The 22661-nt window shown below is 29.9% G+C and overlaps 1 protein-coding gene across 1 annotated transcript in view; it reads left to right on the top strand.

The window, feature by feature from the left end:
• The window catches only part of LOC107439698 (uncharacterized), a 296584-nt gene that overhangs the window by 3755 nt on the left and 270168 nt on the right, over positions 1-22661 (top strand). The window contains exons 2-13 of the mRNA XM_071184208.1: positions 4040-4068; positions 6057-6098; positions 10090-10162; positions 10975-11108; positions 12736-12765; positions 14388-14456; positions 15767-15808; positions 16512-16547; positions 16648-16714; positions 17633-17757; positions 20985-21029; positions 22201-22224. Of these exons, the coding sequence (XP_071040309.1) occupies positions 4040-4068; positions 6057-6098; positions 10090-10162; positions 10975-11108; positions 12736-12765; positions 14388-14456; positions 15767-15808; positions 16512-16547; positions 16648-16714; positions 17633-17757; positions 20985-21029; positions 22201-22224 (716 nt within the window). The remainder of the gene's footprint in view (positions 1-4039; positions 4069-6056; positions 6099-10089; positions 10163-10974; positions 11109-12735; positions 12766-14387; positions 14457-15766; positions 15809-16511; positions 16548-16647; positions 16715-17632; positions 17758-20984; positions 21030-22200; positions 22225-22661) is intronic.

Below are 22661 nucleotides of genomic sequence, written 5' to 3'. Positions count from 1 at the left end.
ATTCACCCGGTATTTTAGATTTATTATTCACCCAATATCGGCCCTATATATTTGATCAATATTAAAAAATCTAGACATCTCAATATTGGTCCCTCGGGGGATACTTATGAAGAACCTATATTGAGGCAATTTTGAGCCCAACTGTGGCAATGTAGAATTGTTGCTAGAGATGCCATATTTTTACACAAGATTATGAAAAATTATTTTGAAAATTTGTAAACTTATTTAAAATTTTAACACGCTAACACAGTAACTTGATTCTCTTGTATAGACCTCTACCTGCATAAAGCTTCTAAATTTATCCGGTAGGGTGTTTCTCAACTCAGTTGATTCCTTTTAGAAATCAGAAGTGGTGTGATTTGGGAGTATGATTTAGAGAGCTTTCTTCTATTGGGCTATTGGGAATTACTAGTATAAGCATATTACTATTCAAATATTTTTTTTAAATAAATAGTGTCGTCGAGATTGAAATGATCTTATTACCGTGAAACAAAATCAAAATTAATGTCGTCGCAAATGGAGCAAATTAATTAGTTCTTCCGAAGACACAAAGGTGACAGAATTTTTATACTCGGCAATTACTATTATTATACTCGGCTATACAAATTATTCAGTTTTTCGCATTCGTCGACAAAATCGAAAATGATCGGAGAAAGAAAATAACGCCAAGTTAATTAATCAGCCGCTGGAAATGATATCAATTATCCACTCTCGTTTCAGAGAACTTCGATTAAACTCACGTTATTCAGTATTGTTGAATTAATTACATGCAACGAATACATGCAGTTATTGAGTCGCTTTTTCAACTAAATGGAGAATTCGATTTGGATGGTTACCGCCGGCATTTCAATTTCCAGCTCGAAAATCACATTAAAAAGCGAATGAAAGGATTTGGATATACATATAAATATCTGACAATGCAGAAATGGGTTACATTCTATAGTAAAATATATTTTTACCTGTGAGCTTGCGCCCCCTGATCGCTAACGCTCGCCAAACCCCGAAAATTGCTACGCAATCTTATATGGTTTGCTTCGCAAAAAAAGTTCGCTTTGCTCGCTACTAACTTAGGTACACTGCAAATTCACAAAATTCTAAGAATTCAAAATAATTATTCAAATCCATATAAAAACTTTTTTTTAAAAAAATTACATCTTTTTAGTAAATACTAAGTCATTAAAATAAATTTGAATTCCAATAAATGACATGTAATCCGTTAAACATATTATAAATGTGCTATAGTATAATTCATGATATGAATCAAAAATCGTCAAATAAATTCGTAATATATAAATTCGTGAAAAAAAGCGCTTTCGACAAAATACCAAAATAGAGATCTATCGACAAAGACTACTCACTTGTGCCTAGGTTAATAGTATGAGATTGCCGCAGCTGATGCTCTCTGGTTATTTCAGTTTCCGTTTTTAAAAGCACTTTATGTTGAGCCACCTCAGCTAGATCTGGCATGGGACATTTTTAGTGGCAATCATTGGTCGATTTGCCGTGTAAGAGAAATAGTAACTTAAACAAAACAAAGCAAACGTTGCCACCGGCGGAAAAGAAATACAACTAAAATTTGGGAACCACGTAAGAGAATTATATAGATAATAAATTTTTAACTAGTATATAATATTGAAATATTTACACCAATCATTAAAGTAATTACTGTAGCAATAAACAATTATGTAACTAGTAGAGAAGTAGAAAGTCATACAGTTCAATAATGTCTTAATTATTTTGAAATTTTAAGTGTTAAAAAGATTATTTTAAATGAATTAATATTTGTTCAGATGCATTGAATTGGTAGATAAGTCTTACAATTGGTTACTTTATGACCCCATGTCAACCGTTTTGTTTAAATCGAATTTTTAATTTCTTTACGCATTGTTTGTAAAATGAAAAGTATGATCATTTTCAAAAATTGATACTCAAAATGAACGGAGAGTTCTTTTCTTGACTAAACAGTTTCCTAAAATAAATGAATTGATGGAACATTTAGTCACATTGAAGAAATTATTGCCTTCGCCTGTTTGAGGATACGAATTTCATCTTTTGAGTTAAAATAATTTGAGTGCAACTTTGAAGTTGACACAATTGATTTGAACATGCGCGATAAATAAAAGAGATTTGAGTGAATGAGTTATGCCATTAGAAGAAATCGAATCTGAAAAGACTACTTAAAAAAGAGAGCGACTATCTGTCTTGCAATGCAAACGATTTTATAATAAAAAAATAATAAATTGGGACCTAGATCATCTGAAATGCAAAATTTAGGAAGTACTTCCTTCAGATGTGTGAGAGTTTATGCTTAATAGACAATCAAGTACTTGATTGTCGATTAAAATCACGTGATTTTAAGACAAAATGTTTTTCAAAAATGAAAAAAAAATCACATCAAGGGTTGTGTCAGGGAACATCCGGGCGGTCTGGATTTAAACTAGCAGTATCACCAATGACATAATTAAAAATTTGATTTAGTGTAATTGGTAAATCGAAGAAACAATAAGGAAAACATATTCATTTATTAAACCGTATTAAGTACATCCATAATAACTTACACTCTCTTCAAACATAAGCAAATCTCATTCTGTTCTAAAATAAATTAAAAAGAGAAATAAAATCACGTAAGACGTTTTTGATATTGGCCCTGCATTTTTCGTTATTTCATATTTTTTTCCTATTTTTGCCATCCTCGTTGAATTTTATTCTTAAAACTCCTGACAGATTGCTTAATTTTTACTTTACGACAGACGTTAAATAGCCGACCCAATTTTTGTGTTTACGACTATCACTGTTCACCTCCGTCAACTTGTAATTTTGAACCCAATGCAGAAGACAATGGAACTCCTGGATCAAGTACTGAAAGAAAGATGCCTTCATGGAAGGCTTTTTGATAGAACTAACCCGCATTTACGTTACATGAAGAGGAAAACCACAAAATTGTTCCTCGGTTAGCCTGGCGACAAAGGGACTTTATTCTATGTTCCGCATACCACTGAGGATTATAGTTTTCTACCGTTTTTTTTTCTACATATTTTGTCAAATCCGAAGCAGTTAACATGCACGCAATATAGTGATTGAATCAGATAGTAATTTTAGATCAGAATAAATTTTTGGACTATTAAATAATGAAACATTTTTAACCAATGTTGCAGTTTGTTTTTTGTTTTAAACAATATATATGTATGAAGGCCGGGATAACCTGGTTGGTAGTGTCTTGGGTTCATGTCCAAGGGGTCGTGGGTTTGATCCTTGTCGGCCAAAGATTCCCTGTGTAGTAAATGGTGACTGGTGCAAGTAAAATATGTCGGGTAACAAAGTCCTCAATGTTCCCCTAACAATTCATACCTCTGAGGGTACTGAATTGGAGTTAGATCGTTCTCTGGTTCAGATCAATATTGCGATCTGTGAATGAATAAATGGGTGTATGAATGGGCCCTCCCATCTGGCCGTGAGGTGTGTGTGACTGAAGTCGTATTCTTGGGCATAGATGGCGCCACTGGAAAAAAAACAAGCGCACCATTAGCTTTAAATTCGCTTGATTTCACCAAGCAGGCTTGCTGATATTTGCAAGTGACATTAGAAAAAACAACAGCATAAATATGTGTGTATCTATGTATATGAATTTTTTCAGTATATTTATTAGTATATATAATGCATAACTCCATCTTGACAATATATTATCAATAATTCCGTCCTGAAATTAATGATAATAAAGGGACAAAAATTATATAGTTTCAAAATTATTTTAAATGTGATGGAGTTACAACAAGTGAGTTTTTCACCACATTGTTTTTTGAGAAAGAATAAGTTTTCACATACCATCATATTATAATTTTGAGAAAAAATGAATTTGACTTAATTCAGATTTAATCAATTATAAATAAAGTTTCAGTTGAAATAAATAAAGCTAACTAAACTGAAATTAAAAATTTGATTCATTTCAAGCTGAAATAAATAAATTGCAGGATCTAATTAGTAAAAATAATAACAATAATAATCCTTAATTTTACTAACATTGTATTTTATCTCTTCATAGATCTCAATCAAGGTTTGGACATGGTCAAAGTAAGATCAAACTTTTATCATTTACCTTTTCATTTAAATTGCCTTCAGAACTTAATATTTTTTTGCAATTTTCAAAGGAGAGTAAATTATCTTTATTCGTTTTCTAAATTGGTAGCTGAAATTAAAATTTACTTTTTTTTAAACACTGATAGAACCAAATGAGATAATGTGGCCGTTGGAGTAAAAAAATGACTGAATGCTCTAATTTTTTTTTTATAAATATGCGTCCGTTGTTTTATGCCTGCTTTAAATTGTTGTAACCACGAAATTATACAGTAGGATAACATTTCGAAAAATAGCTTGTTTGTTTTTTTGTTTGCGCCAGCGAAATTTCAATTTATTAAAATAAAATAATAAAAAAATATTTTATTAAAATGAAAAACGTATCACCTACATTTTGCTTAATAGGCTTTTAATTACATTTATACTGAAGGTTATACGTCTCTCATCTTATAATATATTAATTGTATCAACTTAATTTCACAGACGTATAAAACATATATCTTATTATATGTTTATAGAGAAAACCCTCTGGTATGATTAAGAGCTTACTCTTTTTCCATAGCTTTGATTAGGGTTTGATTACTCTTAGTGAACGCTGAGTGACTAATCAGTAATTCATTTAAATATTAGTTTGCAAATACTACAAAATGTAGGGTTTTGTGATTTTTAGTAAGGGAGTCTAAAAAATATACAGTCCCGAAGTGGACTGATTGTAAAGACACGGTTCTCAGTAGAACACCAAAGTCAAGCGTCACTGGCTGCGGTCAGTAAGCGCGTGGATTACCGCTTTGATCACCCTGCGTAGAGACCGAGGAAGTGCGGTATCGGCTCTCGTTAAACTCTTATACCGTAAAAAGGTTCGATTTCGCCCTCAGGTCATCGGGCTACTAAAGCAAGAGAGCCATCAAAATTGCGATGACATTTCTTCAGATCATCCTCAGGGATGTTTCCCAGAGCCCATTGTGCCGCTCTTGTGCGACGTAAATAAAGTACCAGCTTACCTACCTAGAAATATACAATGCGTAAACAAAAGCGAAGCACATTTAATGACTGTTTATCTAATGATCGTATTTTTACATACTAGGACTCAATTTCATTAATTTGAGGAAGTAATTTTAAGTATGCAAATTTGTGCAGACGATATTTTAACAAATAAATCAAACACAAAATCCTGCTTTATCTAAATAATTATTCCCTTCTTCAGTAGACATGAATTTTTGACTAAAAGTAAGGTTGACATCTGAAATATATGGTCCGAATATGTTTTAATGTTTATCTTAATTCACTAAATTTATTAATTTTACTTCTTCGAATTTCGCAATATCTCCGCAATGAAGCAAATCAAATACTTCGTGCACACAATTATAAAGCGTGCTTATTGATATATAATCCCATGTAAAAACATTTTTTATTATTGTTACTCGTTATTTTTTTCATTAATTTACTAATTGTTGAAAATTTTTCATATTATAAAATATAATAGAAATGTTTACATGCTTTAAATATGCATAGTTTTAAATTATTTTAAAGGTTTAAATGTTTTCGAGAAATGATAGGATTTCTTAGAAAATAAGTAGAAATTTCAATCATTCTCACGTCTCAACTCTCGGGACCCTATTTCCAGGAATGGAACTGTCCTTCATTTTGAGAATCAGAAATTTAATCCCCCCCCCCAAAAAACGGGGTGTTTATTCAGAGAAATTACTGTTTGGGGTAGTAATTTAAATTATCATATGCAAAAATTAATTTAAATTTTTATACTTAGGTCTGTGTCCTAGTGCGTGAAAATACAATCATTAAATCAAACCCAATTTAAACTGTTAGCTTTCTTTTGTACATAAAGAGCGTTAATTAAAAAGCTCCTTTTATAAACAAATATTACTTAAACAAACATTATTTACTATAATTTTAGCGTTTTGAATTGTAAAAATTTTATTGCAATTTACTAAGTTCTTATTAGTAAGTAATTGGGTGTTTATTTTTAGGTGAAAGACTATATGCTTTAAGTACAAAGAAACCATTAATAGGTAAGGCACAGAGACTTTAATTAGATAAATTGTGTTAAGTTGAAAATTACGTATTGCTGTTAAAATTGATGCTTTGGAAATGCTACACAGGGAAAATGCTTTCTTTAAAACTGGCACATTCATTCTATTTGCAATTTTGGTGAAATATTACGATTGTTTGTTCTCCTTTAATTGAAAGTATGTCAATTATTGCATGAATATTATTAGAAATGTAGTTGAAAGATTCAAAAAAGTCATTATCCTTTATAGACACAGGTTGGTCTACAAATTGTCCAAATAACTAAACACATTTATTTCTTATAAATGAAATAATACGAAAATACTTCAGAAATCAGAGAATACTTTCAAAGTTTATAAAAAATATGTATTTAAATCTGCTTAAAAATGTTTAAAAATTACAAAAATTTTTTAAAAAATTATAATTTCAAGCTCAATTTTTTTTACGTCAAAATTTTTATCCCTTAGCTTTTTTTTATAAATTGTTAAAATTTCTTCTTTCCATTTCTAAAACTCCTTTTAAATTTAAATGATCAAAAATTGGTTTATATGTTTGATTTTATAAAAATTCAGAAGTATTCCTTAGGATAGGTAGTATAAGTAGTTAGGAAATTAAAGTAATTTCAATTAATATTCATACAACATTAGTAATCATGATATATTCAAATTTGCAATAAGCAACATGAATGAGACAGCTTAAAAGTTTTGAGCATGTCAGACTATAACATGGTTTAGTATGGTGCTATATTAAACAACGCAACGAATCAGCTTGAATAAAAATATGGTAAAGTTAAACACTTTATTATGATATAAGCAAAATATTGTACTGATATTATGATTCCATATAACAGAAAATATTTGCAATATTTTTGTTCATTGTATCGATATTATGGTTCAATATTGCAGTAAAGATTTGCAATATTTTATCCAAAATACCGATTTTATGATCCAATGGGGCAACAAATATTAACATTTTTGCCCAATTTACAGATATTATGGTTTAAGGCTGCTGCAAATATTTACAGTGATCTTGTTCATATAGATCAGTGTTTCCCAAAGTGTGGTACGCGTACGCGCAGGGGTGCGGGAACAGATTGGCAGGGGTACGTGTTCTTATGCGAAATATCTTGCAACAAACGAAAATTTCAAAAAAATTCATTTAAAATCAAAGCTAGCCATGAAAATTTACGATTACGTATTTTTCTATTGGCTATTTTTTGCAGAGTTAACAGTTAATAATTAGTGCTGTCAACAGCCAGTTGTGATTTTTAACTTTTGTGCAATTTTTTTATAGTAAAAAATGCATTCATTTTTTTATTAGTGGTACACAGCATTACGAAAAATTTGGAAAAGGTACACAAAGGTAATAAGTTTGGGAAACACTGATATAGATAATACGGTTTAATACTATATTTAAAAGTTGCAATACTTTCTTAAATGTGACGATAGCATGGTTTAATGTTGAACAAATTTTGCTGGAAGTATAGGAATTACATTTTTAAAGTGTTTCATTGAAATTTTTCTATGTAAAATTTTAAAAAGCTTTATTTCGATATTTAAAAAAAGTGCTAAATGAAAATTGAATTGCTTTTTCAGCTAATTTTATTAATTACTTGGCCAACAATATTGAATTTTTTTATTCAGTTAATTTTTATAACAGCTTGATGCCAACTTATAAGGAAACTATTCCATCTCATTTATGCCATTTACTAAAGGAAACCATTATGCAAATTATTGTTAATCAAGCATAATTCGTCTTTGTTTCACTTAAATTTTTCATGGAACGGGAAGCTTTTAAACAAATAGCACGTAAGCATTAATCTAATAAGCTAGTAACTGAGAAACTTCTTGTAACTCATGTTCTGATTTAATAAGGTAAGTTAGTTAATCCAGGAAATCTAATTTGCTTCATCGTTTAATCTATTTTATCCAATGCTTTTTTTATTCATTTGTTTCAAATATCTATATTATTAATATGGAAGCACTTTATACAATTTATTACAATTATTTTATTGCTATAGATAGTAATCTTTACGCTTACTTAAGTTTTCGAATAAATTATTTCGGTTAATTTTAAATTTTGGATACATTTATCAATGAAGATTACAAATGGGTAGCTATTCTTAACGGTTAAGGAAATGCATTTAAACTATTATTGTTTTTTGATATGTTTTGTGATTTAATATACTATATCATGGAGCATTGTTATCACTTTTGAAACTTAATAAATTTTATCGTCGCCAAGTAATGATGTTTGTCAAGGTATTTTCTTGATATTTTATGTGCTTTCTTTCAATTTCAACGATAGTAGTTTTTTTATTTTTATTCTAACTGAACACCTGTTTTTTGTACGGTGTAATAAAATGCCAAAATATATCAAATCAATATTAATTTCTTTTATTTATTTCCAATAAGCTGCACAATCGGTCTTGCCGATGAGCAGACCTAGTGCATTCTCCAGAGGTGGTATCCACTCTTTCAGGACCACCACAATGGCTGAGATACCGTTGGTCATGCTAATTTGGACGTCTAGTTTCTGCCACACTAGAGGCAGCACCGAGACTCTATTTGGATGCTAAAGTGCACTAGGAATTTAATTTTGCTGGAAACGCCAAGAGCCAATAAGGCACTCCAGGGATCTTTTACATCCCGTATAATCATACGACATGGCCACTGAGGATTTTCTGCCTCCCGAAAATCCGGTGTCTGGGTCGGGCATCTAACCTACAGACTTGGTTTCAGAAAGTTGACGACAAACCAACTGCGCCACCCAGCCACTCAATATTAATAAAAACCTAGAAATCATGCAGGAAATTAAAACCCTAATTAACACAATAAAATTAATTCCAATTTCTTTTCATTATTTTTGAATTCTTTTCTAGGTTAAGTTTTTATTTCTATACTAACTAAACACGTTGTTAGAAGTGAAGCTAATAAAATTAAAAGATTAAGTATACTCAAAATTGTAAATGATGTCATTAATTTTTAATATTGGCCAACACATGATAGTCTAGATTTATACCAATGAAGCAATTTACCTGAAAAATTTATGTTTAACTTATTACTTAACTTCGTACTTAACTTCTTACTTAGAAGAAAAGTATGGTCAAAACTACCAGAATATGGTAAAATTTAGAGTGCTTATGACTCTCTAGGAACATCAAAAATCGTGGTATTTTACATTTTGCCTTAATTTTGATCGTTAATGAGTTTGAATGAATTAAAAAGTAATAATTATGGAGGAACGTGCTAGAAACTCCATGTGGATTAAGCTAGTAAACTTTTGCAAAGCTAGTAAACAGCGATGTTGTCTTTCATTTAACTGATTCATGCTGATTCATTTAACCGATTCAACTGACCAACAATATAAAACATCACATAATGCTAAACACAAGCCAATAGCTTGTTTTATGCGCTTACTTTCCGAACCCTATTATAAACTTTAATTCAACGAAAATAATTTTAAGAATTGTGGAATAAATTTGATTTTAGTATCTGCTGTCCAAGATTCAGGATCTTAGTATAAATGTGTCTGCAGTTATACGAGGAACACACATCAGCACAAACACTTTTAATGTTACAGAATTAAATGTACACAATTTAATTAAACTTTTGACAATAACTAACTTAAATGGTAGAGCTTTATTATCTGGAACTTTACTCTTTGTGAACGTCCTTTGCGAATTCTTTGTATAAACGTCTCAAAGTTAATCGTTTATATCACTCTCCATGTTTTTTTTCCTTTCCGTTACCATGGTTACGAAAATATTAATTTTCTCCCTCGGCAGTAAAGCGTGAAAAAATTCTGAAGTAGGAAAAACTAAAGATTTGAGGATACAGTGGAAACAAAGAAGGGGGAAAGTGTGGAGAGTGTGGAAATCGAGTAACTTTGAAACATCTATTCTATTTGCTAAGAGCATAATTCATATTTCCTCATTGTAAGCAAAAAACACCTTGAGACCAAAGATATGAATTATGAATTCTTTTATTTCAGCCTCCAGAGAATGCTTACGGCCTCTTCCACCAGACAATGGAAAAATGAGATGTAGCATGGAAAACGACGATTAGTAAGGCTGAAAATTATTAGTACAATTATTAAAATTAACAAAATTATTATTAGTGGAATTATTAAAATTATCAAAATTATTATTAGTAAAGATGGAAATCATTTAGTTTCTGCGGAAACTTAATTAGTTGTAAAATAATACAAACATGAAAAAATATTAATTAGATGACAAAATGTATTACATTTTTGCATTTATATTAAATGGAAACATTAAATAGAAAGTGTATCGTTGTACACTCGAATACGTTCTCGAGTTGTTGGTAGATAAATAAAGCCTACTATTACTTAAATGAGGAATTAAACTCTAGTTACCAACAGTTAAGTAGTAAATTATAATATATTAGAAAGGACAAAAATTTATTTAGATATACTAAATTTATTTGGATTTTATTAAGACAGTATGGACGTGATCATAGATAGCATTAGTATGACGTATTATTTCGTCGCATAAAAAACAAAAAGTAAAATGCATTGTAAGAAACTCTGGATCAAATTGCGGTAAAAAGTACCGGCACTCAGGATGCCTGTATTTTTTACCGGAGTGAACGGAACGAAAATTCTGATGTGCCTTGACTTTTACTGTAATGATTACCGTAAAATCGCTGAATCACTCTAATTATTAAACTAAAACCATAAAATTAAGGTATAATATTTTACTTTAAATATATATTTTGAGGTGAAATGGGTTTTACAAGCACAGTGAGGTATACAGTGTGAGGATTTCACAGCAAACATAATGTGTGGATTTCACAGTGTGGTATAATAACTGCAGTTTATACTATTGGATCTAATTTTTCTTTTTTCTTAATTTAGCAAATGCACGGCTGAATGTGATGAAGGTTACAGATTTCCCAGTGGTTTTTCTAAATTGACGTTGACTTGTGACAGAGACGTAGGAGAGTGGATTCCACAAACTCTAATATTAAATTCATTCCCAGATTGTGAAAGTAAGACGCGCATTTCAATCTCTGATATATTTTATTTTTTGTAAATATTAATTAATAGCGTCTTAAAGTATGTTATTTTAGGTTCAGTTTCTTATAAGGATCTATTTTATTAGGATCTTTTTTTACTCACTAAAATGCAACTAGGACAAAATTTAAACTTTAGTTTTATTTGAACGCGAACCTAAATAATAAACTAAGATGTTTCAGAATTTTAAGTTCATAAAATCTACAAACTGTATATTTCCTTTAAAATTTTAAAACCATCCAAAAAAAGGTCTGTGTTTGTTATAAAAAATAGAAATCTGCGTTTGCCCATTTACCAATACAAAATTAAATTTCCCCAAGAGAAGAAATTTTCTAATCGAACTGCTAAAATCTTAAAATCCTTTTTAAGAATTTTTTTTAAAAAAATATCAATTTTCAGTTCGTCGATGAATTTAAGTTTTTTTTATCAATTTTCAAGAAAACTACGGTGAATCGTTTCTATCAAAATATTTCGTCTGAAAAAGTAATTGAATAAAACTGTCTGAAAAATGTTTGTTCAAGAATTGTAAAAAGAGAAGGAAAAAAAATTACCTTTTTCGAAATGAAACTCCTTAAGAACTGNATATATATATACACAAAATATACACACACACACAATGTTTTTACATTTTAACCACTTTATTTACAAATCAAGATAAATTTTTTAAACTAAGGAAATTTAATTTGTTTAAACCAAAAAAGCCTTTATTCAAAATGTAAATGATGAAAAAGTATTAATAAATGTACTTTTGATTCCATAAATTTTTATTTTTTAAATATATACTATGTTATGCGAGTAATTCAACGTAATTTTAAAATTTTATGTTAACTTTTATACCTCAGTTACAAAGATTATGTTAAATTTGATGCTTGAGTTCTAAAGATAATGTTAAGTTTTATATTTGATTCGTCATATTTTTTCATATATTTGATGTGTTTTTTATGATAAGGTCTTAAAACTATTTCTTTATCAAATTTTCTGAAATCTAATAATGAAGAACTGTAGATTACATTTCTTTTATTTGGTGCAAGTAACATGAAACATGTTACTGGTTGCTTTATTGATTGGATTAAATACGTTTTTCTTAACTAGTCACAAAATATCTTTCGCAGTTTTGCATCCCTTTGAAATTTTTCTATGTATTATCAAAAAAAGTGCAATAGTATAAAACAAATTCATGAGGAAAAAAACACATAATGAAATTGTACGAATACTTTCAAATAAAACAATATTAAACGCATTCTTTTATTCTCAGAAATATCGCATTTATGCTTTGATAAAAGTTGAATAAATCTGTGTAAATATAAAAATCTATATAAGCTTCCTCAAATTTAATTATGTTTCCAAAAGGGAAAGTCTTAAAAATTGTAAAATTATTTCGCAAAAGTTACGTTATAGCATATTATACCACCACTGCAGAAAAGATTAATTTAAAAAACTAGGTTTCTTTTTTGCAAAAACTAAGGAAAAAATTAAATAATTAAATTTTAAAAATCTGGCGCTTCTAAAAATATTTCATTTGAAAGGCTACAGTATTGCAGTTTAAAATTATCGTGCATTAAATATTTAGTGTTTTTGTCTTATCATAGTTCTTTTTTGCAGTTAGGTATGGAGATGAAGACGATTATCAAGGTACGTTTTATATCATTTCAGTTTCAATATCAAACCAATGTAAACTGGTGCAATACCAACCAATGTTAACTGGTGCAATATCAACCAATGTAAACTGGTTCAACATCACCCAATCTAAACTGGTTCAATATCTACCAATGAAAACAGATGGGTACAATCTTGAAATTTAGCCTTGTTAAAGTAAATAAAGAATCTTCAAAAAAAATTGAACGGAAAAAGATATTTGCTGCCGTAGTTTTGCGATGTTGAATAATGTAACTTTGATATCTAAAATACTCACGGAAAAGCACTCTTCGCCTGCAATGAACAGTCGTACATTTTTTCTATTAAAAAAACAAGGTATTAACATACTTTTTTTCGGATAATTTAATAAATTTCAATCCAGCAGGAATCAAAATTATTCAATCAATGAATAATTTTTAATTTTGTAGGATTTCATAATAATGTGGCCAACCTTCTTGACAGCTCTAATGATTATTCATATATTTTTATTATGTATGTTTTGCTTTAAATAAAAACAGCGGATGTCGTTCATACATGTTAAATTAGAATTATTTTCTTTACTTTCACAGACAAAACAAAATTCCTGTTTAGAAACCTAGCACGTCTGAAATACCCGGAGGTGAATGCGGTTTTCACACAATTTAGATTCTAAAAAAAATTTCAACGTAAAGAATACTGGGCGATGTCCCTTACATTAAACAAAAATCCATGTAAGATTTGTCTAGAAAGTGTATACCGCGCATGACACTATACTTAACAAAAAACATCAGTGACGGGAAGCATTTCTTACCTTTTTAAACCTGCAAAAGGGAGGTGTGGCCATCGTTTTCCTGAATACCTTAGTTTGAAAGAAATAAAACACCACGTATAGTTTGTCAACTGTAAGAACTTCCCTTTCCACGAAGTCTGAGGCAGTCTGCTGCTATGCAAACAAGAATAGCGCATTTTAGGGAGGGTAGCGTCTCTTCACTCTAGGGCTAAAACAATAGACCGAATTCCCTTTCTCTCACCAACACAAGCCAAAACCTGTCCTAGACAGTGACCCTCTATATGAAATAGTCATACCTCGTTACCATAGTCACCGCCACGGGTCCAGACGAATGGCTAGGGGAGTTCTTATTTTAAGCAAACTGTAGGTGTTCTTCTACGTATACGAGTTCGAAATAATGTGTATGACCTGACAAGATGACAATTCATTGGCCTGTTGTTAACTTCCCGATTAATAAGGAGCTGTAAGGCTCATAATGAGTATCTCATTGGTTTGTAATGTTTTTTTTTAAATATAAGGCTTCAAAGTTATTTTAATCATTTGCCAAATGAACTTCATATCAAATATTTGAAAATTCATAATTTCCCCACACATCGCTTATAGATCCGTACATATTGTATCGTATTCTCTTCGTTCCTAGTGGTTGTTTTTTCTCATGGTTCGAAGAAGATAAAAAAAAATCCACGTACATAAATGAATATCGGCGCTACATTAAGTCTAGAAAAATAGTTTTTCGTTTTTTCCCTTAAACATAACATGATAAAACAAGTGTTCTGTGTGAAATTGAAGATTTAAATATCTGTGTAACAGCTTTCAAATGAGTTGGAATTATTATGTTTTCCTTATGCAGATATTGGAGGCAACTACGGTCAAACATACCAGCAGGGATCAGATGGAGGATATTCTAATTCACATTCATGTAAGAATTTACATTTAATTAGTTACTGAAATCACAACAAGAAAAAATTTATTAAGCTAAGAATCTTAATTTCTTTAATATAGACCAGAGGTCACCAAACTGGTCAGTATCGACGCATAGGGGTTGATATAGTATAATTAGGAGTCTATCTGATCTACGAGTAGAATTGGATCAATGATCACCAATTTTAATCAATATCAAAGATTTTTTAAATTTAGTAATGGTTTTAAATTATATTTTAGAGATATTTAACTGCGGATATCCCAGAATGGATAATCGCTCCACTTTATCAAGTTGGAAATATCGACATTCATTTGCAAGATGAAGTCATTGAATTAAAATGGACTTAGAAGCTTTTATCAAACTTGGCTATGAATTAACATCAATCTAGTACTTGAAAACATATAAAATTTTGAAATGCGGAATTTTACCTTTGAATTTCATTCCATATGTGGTTGAATGTCATGTTAGTGTTATTTTAACAAAGCAGAGAAATAAATTGAGCTTCGAAGCGATTTGCGACAGAAAATAATTTCCAACCCAACGTTAATCAAGCCAAGCTTTATAAAGCACATCTTCTCATTGATTTATTTGAAAGTTTATTTTGGCCAAAATAAAATTAATCGTTCAAGAAACAGGCAAGTTTATAGTACAGGTAAGTAACAGAAGGGGGTCGATGAGTGAATTCTGAAAAGTTCGTGGATCTATGATCAAGGAAGTTTAGCTACCACTGATAAAGACAGTATGATTTATCTGTAAAAACATATCGTTACTTATAAGCGACGTCATTAGTTTAACGAAACTATACGTTAGAAAAGTGAAAGCATTTATTTAAACCTGATAAAAAGTGTCATCATTCATAACTTTGTCTCGCATATTTTAATAACCAACCCAACCAACCATTATCCGCATCATTAATTATCTAATCGCAAGTTGGACACATTCATAATATATTAGACTATATATTAGACTGTATTAGTATGTTAGACTATATAATATATAGGGACGAAAATTTGAATATAAATAAACAGCTAATGAAATTATTTATTTTCGAATAACATAAAATGAAATTCTGAACTGTTAAAGAAAAAATTGATAAGAAATGTATTTAAACTGTTATTCATCAATATGAAGAAATTTTTCGATCAACAAATTGTTTATAATTATTTATAATTTTGCTGCAAAAATAACTGTCATTTAAAGCAAATTAAGTTTTATTTAACCTTTATAACATAGAAATACAGTTAATATGACTACACAACATTCATTCCACATTAAGTATATTGATAAAATTTTGAAACTTTTTGCAGCATCTCAACAGTATAATTCCTACAACTCTTATCAACAACAAAGTAAGTGCATTTTCCAATAACTATAAATGTAACTATTTCAAATCTGTAGAGAACTGTCTTATATCTGTAGCAGGAGTACATTCTCAGAAAATTTTTTTTGATGTGAATCCTAATGTCAGTACCTTGAACACTGATAAGGTTCAAATGTGTTGTTATGCTTATATGGTGTAAAATTGAACAGTGTTTCCTTTCGAGTTACACCATAGAATATTGTTTAATCATGTGATAAAGCATGACAAGTTTTAAATGTGGTTCATATTAATGTCACAATAAAGTTTCGTCTAATATGTTCGATATTAACGTTCAACACGCTTAGTAATATCTATCAGTGTACTTCCATGCTCTTTCTATTCTGTGTTTTTTTTTCGCGGCATGCACATGCCGCGAAAAAAAAAAATCCGGCACTATGTAAAAAAAAAATCCGCAACTACGGAAAGAAAATCCGGCCCTATTTTCTGGCACCTCGTGTTATACGGCGGCATGCATATGCCACCGTATAACACGAAAGCACTACATATAAATTACTAAATAAAGATTATTTATACATATGTGAATATTACTATATTATTTCATTGTACATAAATTTTTGAATTTTGTGTATATCATTTTAGGAATACATATAAGTGTACAGGTTTTAGTTAATTTTATTTATAAGTATTAGATTACTCTGACTGATTACTTACTGTTTTTTTTTATTTTTCAGGAACAAATGACGGCAGCTTATTCGGAGGAAGTTCAGGTAAGAAGGCAGACACTTGATTAAAATCAATTGGAAAATCAGTTGCAATAATTTTAGGTATATTTATTGCTATTACGAATAGGGAAATTTTCTGTTTTAGGAGAATGTAAAACATTGAGACAACCTGAAAAAGCTCAAAAAGAATGTAGAATGGCAAACGGAGCATGGTAAGTAAAAGCAAAAATAAATAGTTGCGATAAAATGCTTATTACGCTTTAAAATGCTTATTACGCTTTATTAGCTATAAATTGACAAGTTTAATTTGTGATATTTTGTACTTAAAACACCTCTTAATTTTTTTTTAAATTAACAACTAGTAAACATAAAATAAGATTCGCTACGAACAGACTGCTCTTAAAACATGCTTTTTGAAAGATTTTTAAATTCAAAAAATCAAAAGTTGGAGCTTGTTATGTCATTTGTTCTTGCGCGAATTTTATTTTATGTGGTCACTATTTTTAGAAAAATATTTAAACGTCGCTTCCCTAACAAATTAGGCATGTAATAGCACGGGTACTGCATACGCGGCGGAATGCTGAAGATGTCTGTCTGCATCCTGTTCTACAACTTGTAAGATATCAACAGACATTCCTGCTTTTCTTACGATCTTCCAATGAGCCCGTTTTCTCGAAGTTTTTTTTAATCGTAGTCTTCAATCAAGGCAGATTCTTTCATAATTGCCCTGAATAGTACGATAATTACTTAGCTAAACTTACCGATTCTTAATTTTAGTGAAACAATTTCACCAATAAAACTTTATCAGGAAAGGTAACATTTCTTAACACAAAAGTCGAAGATAAAATTTTACCGTATTTCATTTNGATATAGATATATGATATAGATATATGATATAGATATATGATATAGATATATGATATAGATATATGATATAGATATATGATATAGATATAGATATATAAATAACAAAAATACTTTTAAAAAATATAATCAGCAATGATCTCTTATATTTTAATATCAATTTTTGGAAGAAAAGAAGTTTTAAGAAATCAAGGCTGAACATTTATGTTTCCTGCACATTAAAAAAAAATTATTGAAGTAATTTTTACTTTTCTAATAACTTTCAGGACTTGTGTTTTTTCTTGCGTGGGTGGATTTCAGTTTCCAGATGGAAGTATTCAGCTAACATTATCATGTACACAAGGAATTGGACAGTGGCTACCGACCGACACTTACGAAAACTGCAGAAGAGGCAAGTAAAAATAAATATGATGCTGAATTATAGTTATTTTTATTTTTTATTTTTAACTGTAATCAATAACAAATTGGCAAATTGGTTTGCTGAGGCAAATTGATTTGACATTTTACTGTAACACCATGATAACTTGTATTAATACCAATACGTTGAACAATACTTCAGTTTTAGTTTAACATTACTTAATAAAACTCATTTCAACTCAATTTACACAGTATTCTGATTCAAATAGATACTGTCTTAGACTGTCAGAAGTTACTCAGAAAAAATTGTTAAATAACAGTTTATTTAGCTGTTATCTTACAATATTCAATCAAGACAACCAAATGACCATAACAAATAAATGGCATTTCAAACTATTAACTGTGAGAAAAACATTTTATTAACTGCTTTTACCTAATACAAATAAACAGCCAGGATTGTATTGCACCAACTAGGATCACCTAATGAAGCCACTTGGTTAGTTGCAGCTGAGTACATGCCATAAACGAGAGGTCTAATCTGTCAATCGCATCACCGACAGAGTGGGAGTTCGTGTCCCAGCTTTGACACCATAATATTTCCCCCATTCCTTTTTCACGTGAAGATTTTTCAGTGTCCAGCACTCCCCAATTTGTTTCCCATCATTATTAGAATTCGATACTCTTATTCACGCACAGATGACATCACCATGTCAAGTTAAATTTCTTTTTTTACGATTTTTGAACCATGCTATTTGTAAATGGTTTAAAAAAACATAAAGTTTTGAATTGATAGATTTTTTAACCATAGTTGTTGTCAACGGTTTTAAAACCGCAAAGAATGCACTTTACTGTAAGTTTTACGGTTAATTTGATGGACAGACTGCTGGAGGTTATTTTACCGTAATTTTAGAATGAAAATTCTGTCAGTGTAAAGTTGGAGGCGATTCGAACGATTTGGCTCATTAATCATGGCATTGTGCTTTTCAATGGGGGTATGTGCAAATAGAAAATGGACCAGAATTTTAGTCGACCATCTAATGATGTTAGTGTCCGTCTATTAGTGAACGTTTTCTATCTGCATATTTAAAAAGGCGGATTTTTTATTTAAAAAAAATAATTGTTTTCCTAACTTCGTTGATGTAGTCAGTACTAACATATATGTCTGATATTTTAAATATGCCGTATCAAGACGTGGTTAAGGCACTGATCTGTCATTGTGGAACACTAGGGTTCGATTACCGGTCGTGGATTGAAGTTTAGCTTTAGATTGATTGGTACTACCTTGACTGGAATATTAGAGATGGAAGCTATACAGTTTTGTGTAGTAGACGTTGCAATGACACACTAGTGCATACTTATTTCCAAGTTCAATGATTCAAAGTGTTTTCAATTTCGAAAATATAGTTCCAATAGATTTGTCATGAGATCTGGAAATTTAATTTCAAGCCTTGCTTAGTTCAGTTTATTTTGAACACTTATAAATTAATGGAATGTATGCAGTGATGGCCACTGTATAGAGCTTTATAACTCTCCCTGGACTGGGACTTGGGTGCACAAATATGGTGAATAGAGTCTCCAACTACGAAGAGTCTTGGTTCGAATCCTGGTGGTAGGTTCAGATGGTCCCTTCAACACGTTTCTTTATTAAGTTTAAGACTATGCATTTTTGTTAAAAATGTGTACACCGAAGAGCCATTACATTATGATCACGCTGCTAATAACATGTTGGACCCCCTATAGTCCTCAAAACTGCTAGCACCCGCCTTGGCATTTATTTCACAAGGTGCTGATACGTAGTCTGAGGTATCCGGTACCAAGCGCTCACCAACTGGTCCTGCAGTTCCCTCACATTGCGATGGGATAACGTGGCTGTATGAATTTGGTTTTCCAAGTAAAACTGCAAATGCTCTATTGGATTAAGGCAGGTGAATTTGGGGGCCAAGACATGACTTGAAAGTCACTGGAATGTTCCTCGACGATTCAACCCTTATGACATGGTGCAATATCCTGTTGGTAAACACCATCCCCCGCAGGAAAAACTGTTGCCATGAATGGGTGAACCTGGTCTGCAACTATGTTCAAGTAGCTTACAGACGTCAGGGATTGTTCTATGAGGATTATGGGTCCTAATGTGATTCATGAAAACATTGTTCCCGGGAGAGAAACCATGAAAACCTGGGCGAGCCTATTGTTATAGATGGAGGGTGGTCATAATGTAATGGCTCTTCGGTGATTAAGTGCAGTTTGAATTTTGAATATATATGGTTTTCAAATTATGCTACTTTTGTTCGGACCTATTTTGACACATTTTTGCTCAATTTGGAAAAGCACTTTTTTAAAATGTGACTGCAAGAAAACGGAGAGATTTGAGAATGAAGAAAACTAAATTGCAATCCAACGTTATGACTCCTTGAGGGACAGCAGTAAGGGCTCATTAATTACAAATAATTAAAATACTATGTCAAACTGAACTTAAATTTCAACTTTCATATGTTTTGCAAATCTACTTACTATGTTAAGTCAATAAATTTCTATTGATTCCTTCATAAAATAAAACCTATCTTTGAGAAATATTTCGGAGGAATGAGAATTTTAAAAAGTTTCTCATGAATATAACCCAACAAAAACTTAGAAAAAAAATTTTCTAAAACATAGTTGGATCAATTACGTTTTGCTAAGTAAAACACCGAAAATAAGTATATTGAACTTTATTCAATTGCAAACTGTTTTTGTTTTTTCACATTTTTTGTTACGCTTTGCAAAGTAAGACACCGAAAAGAAGTATATTGAACTTTATTCAATTGCAAACTGTTCTTGTTTTTTCAGATTTTTTGTTCCAATAACGAAAAAGTTCTTTTTTATTCACCTGTTTAAATTAATGTAAGGATGTGTTTTAGGCAGCCATTGATGTGTTTTAAGCAATAAATACACAACTAATTGGAAAAATTCTGAATTTTATGTTCGTAATTTCCAGTAATTAATATATAGGATAATAATAATAAAATTTTTATCATCAAGGCATTAAGAGTTTAAGTAGCGTTAAAGTAAGAGATAGTATTAAGTGTGAATTACAGAGAAATGCGAATATAAGAACAAAAAAATTTTAACTGATATTAACTGTTTTCATTTTTTAAGGATAAAAAAACATTGAAAATTACAAATATTTAAAAATTACAATTTTAAGTCAACATTCATTAGCAAAGATTTTCATATTGTATTTTTCGTAAAAATAGTTTTGAAATGAATTATTCATTGTTTTAGCCACTTCAAAAGAAAGTGAAGATTATGGTTCTTACCAACAACTAGGTAAACAAACATTATTATTTTTTTATTAACTCTCTTTAAATTAATTAAATATTAGTTATTTGGATTATAAAAGATTTTCTTTTTATTTGTTTTTAATCAAGCATGTTGATTTAAATTTTATAAGAATATCGCTTGCAAAAAACTTCAAAACATATATATTTTTCAAATTTTGAAAGATACGATTGAAAGTTTATAATTGGAATTTAAAACTTTCAGAAACTTTAATAATTTGATTTTAAGAAATGCAATTAAGAATTGTATGATTAAATTTTAAATTAATTTAAAATAACTTTTTAATTTTGTTACCTACATTTTAAACTTTATCGAATATCAGAACTCAACTTACAAATTTTTTTTTACTTAAAGTAAAAAGTATAGTTTTACGCTCTACACAAAAAAGCCTGAAGAATCAAAAGCGTTTTATAACTAAACATTATATATTTTTAGTATAATAAATTTAAAATAATTGGCAGTTTATTTTATGAAGCGTAAATATTTTGCTGCCTAGAGTTTTCTTTTGAATTGTACTTATTCAATTCACATTAAACTCATGTAACTTATTGAATTAATTTAACTTTTAAACTTTTTAAAATATTTCAAATAATTCTGAAAAATATTAGTATTGAAATGATAAACTAATATTTGAAATGTGTCAATTCTATCACAGGTAAATCTTCTATAAATGAATAATCAAATAACTTTTTATTTGAAAATGAACATATTACATTCTGTTCAATTAGTCACCATCACTGTTGAGCACATAAAAAAGAAAAGAAATTGAAATAAATATTCCACGTTAGCTAAGAATTCGAAATAATAATTTAAGGATTAGGATCTTTTTTTCAAACTTGTGAATTTTAGATTCGAAATCTGAATCTTCCTTCCAAAAACATTATTTTTTCTTCCAAAATTAGCAACAAATATTTTGCACTTCTATGTTGGTAAAGAATAACATCATGACATTTTTTTTATACAAAAACACAATTTTAATCTGGAATATCCTTATAATCAAGACCAAGCAGCCATATATTTCTTTCTTGAAAATCCTTCATTATTAATACTTCTCTAAGAACAATTTATATTTTCAGAGAACAGCGTTTTGATGAACTGCATATTTATATCTTGATTTAAACTTTTTTTTTCTCTAGTTAACTATAATTTCATTTTACAGGAAATCTGGGTGGATATGGTCAAGGTAAGTTTTAAGTTTAATTTTATAACTAACCGCTAAAAATCTACGTTTTCATTAAATAAAAAATTCAGTAATCAAAGCTTAATGTAAACCAGATCAAAATTGTTTCTTGTATTCCAAAAATAGAAAATTAATATTTTGACTGAAAGAGTGATTTAACCCCTTAACGATCGGTTAAATTTCAAGAAAACGGTCATAAAATGCCTGTTTTTTGGCTTTTGTATTTGTATTACGTATTTGATTAGTGCTGTAACTAGTTTAAAATGAACTAACTATCTACAATTACCTTAAAAATATTCTGATACTGCCATCAGGTGTGGAGAATGAGAAATAAAATTTTTTCCGGGCAAAAGAAATGAATTAGTTTTATTCTTATTGGCGCATTACTACTGAACATTCCTGCCCGTCAATATCACGGGAGCGAGAAATAGCTGGCGAAA

This window comes from Parasteatoda tepidariorum, chromosome 8 (assembly GCF_043381705.1).
Source record: "Parasteatoda tepidariorum isolate YZ-2023 chromosome 8, CAS_Ptep_4.0, whole genome shotgun sequence".
Classification (NCBI taxonomy): domain Eukaryota; kingdom Metazoa; phylum Arthropoda; class Arachnida; order Araneae; family Theridiidae; genus Parasteatoda; species Parasteatoda tepidariorum.
This window is presented reverse-complemented; position numbering and strand designations above follow the sequence as displayed.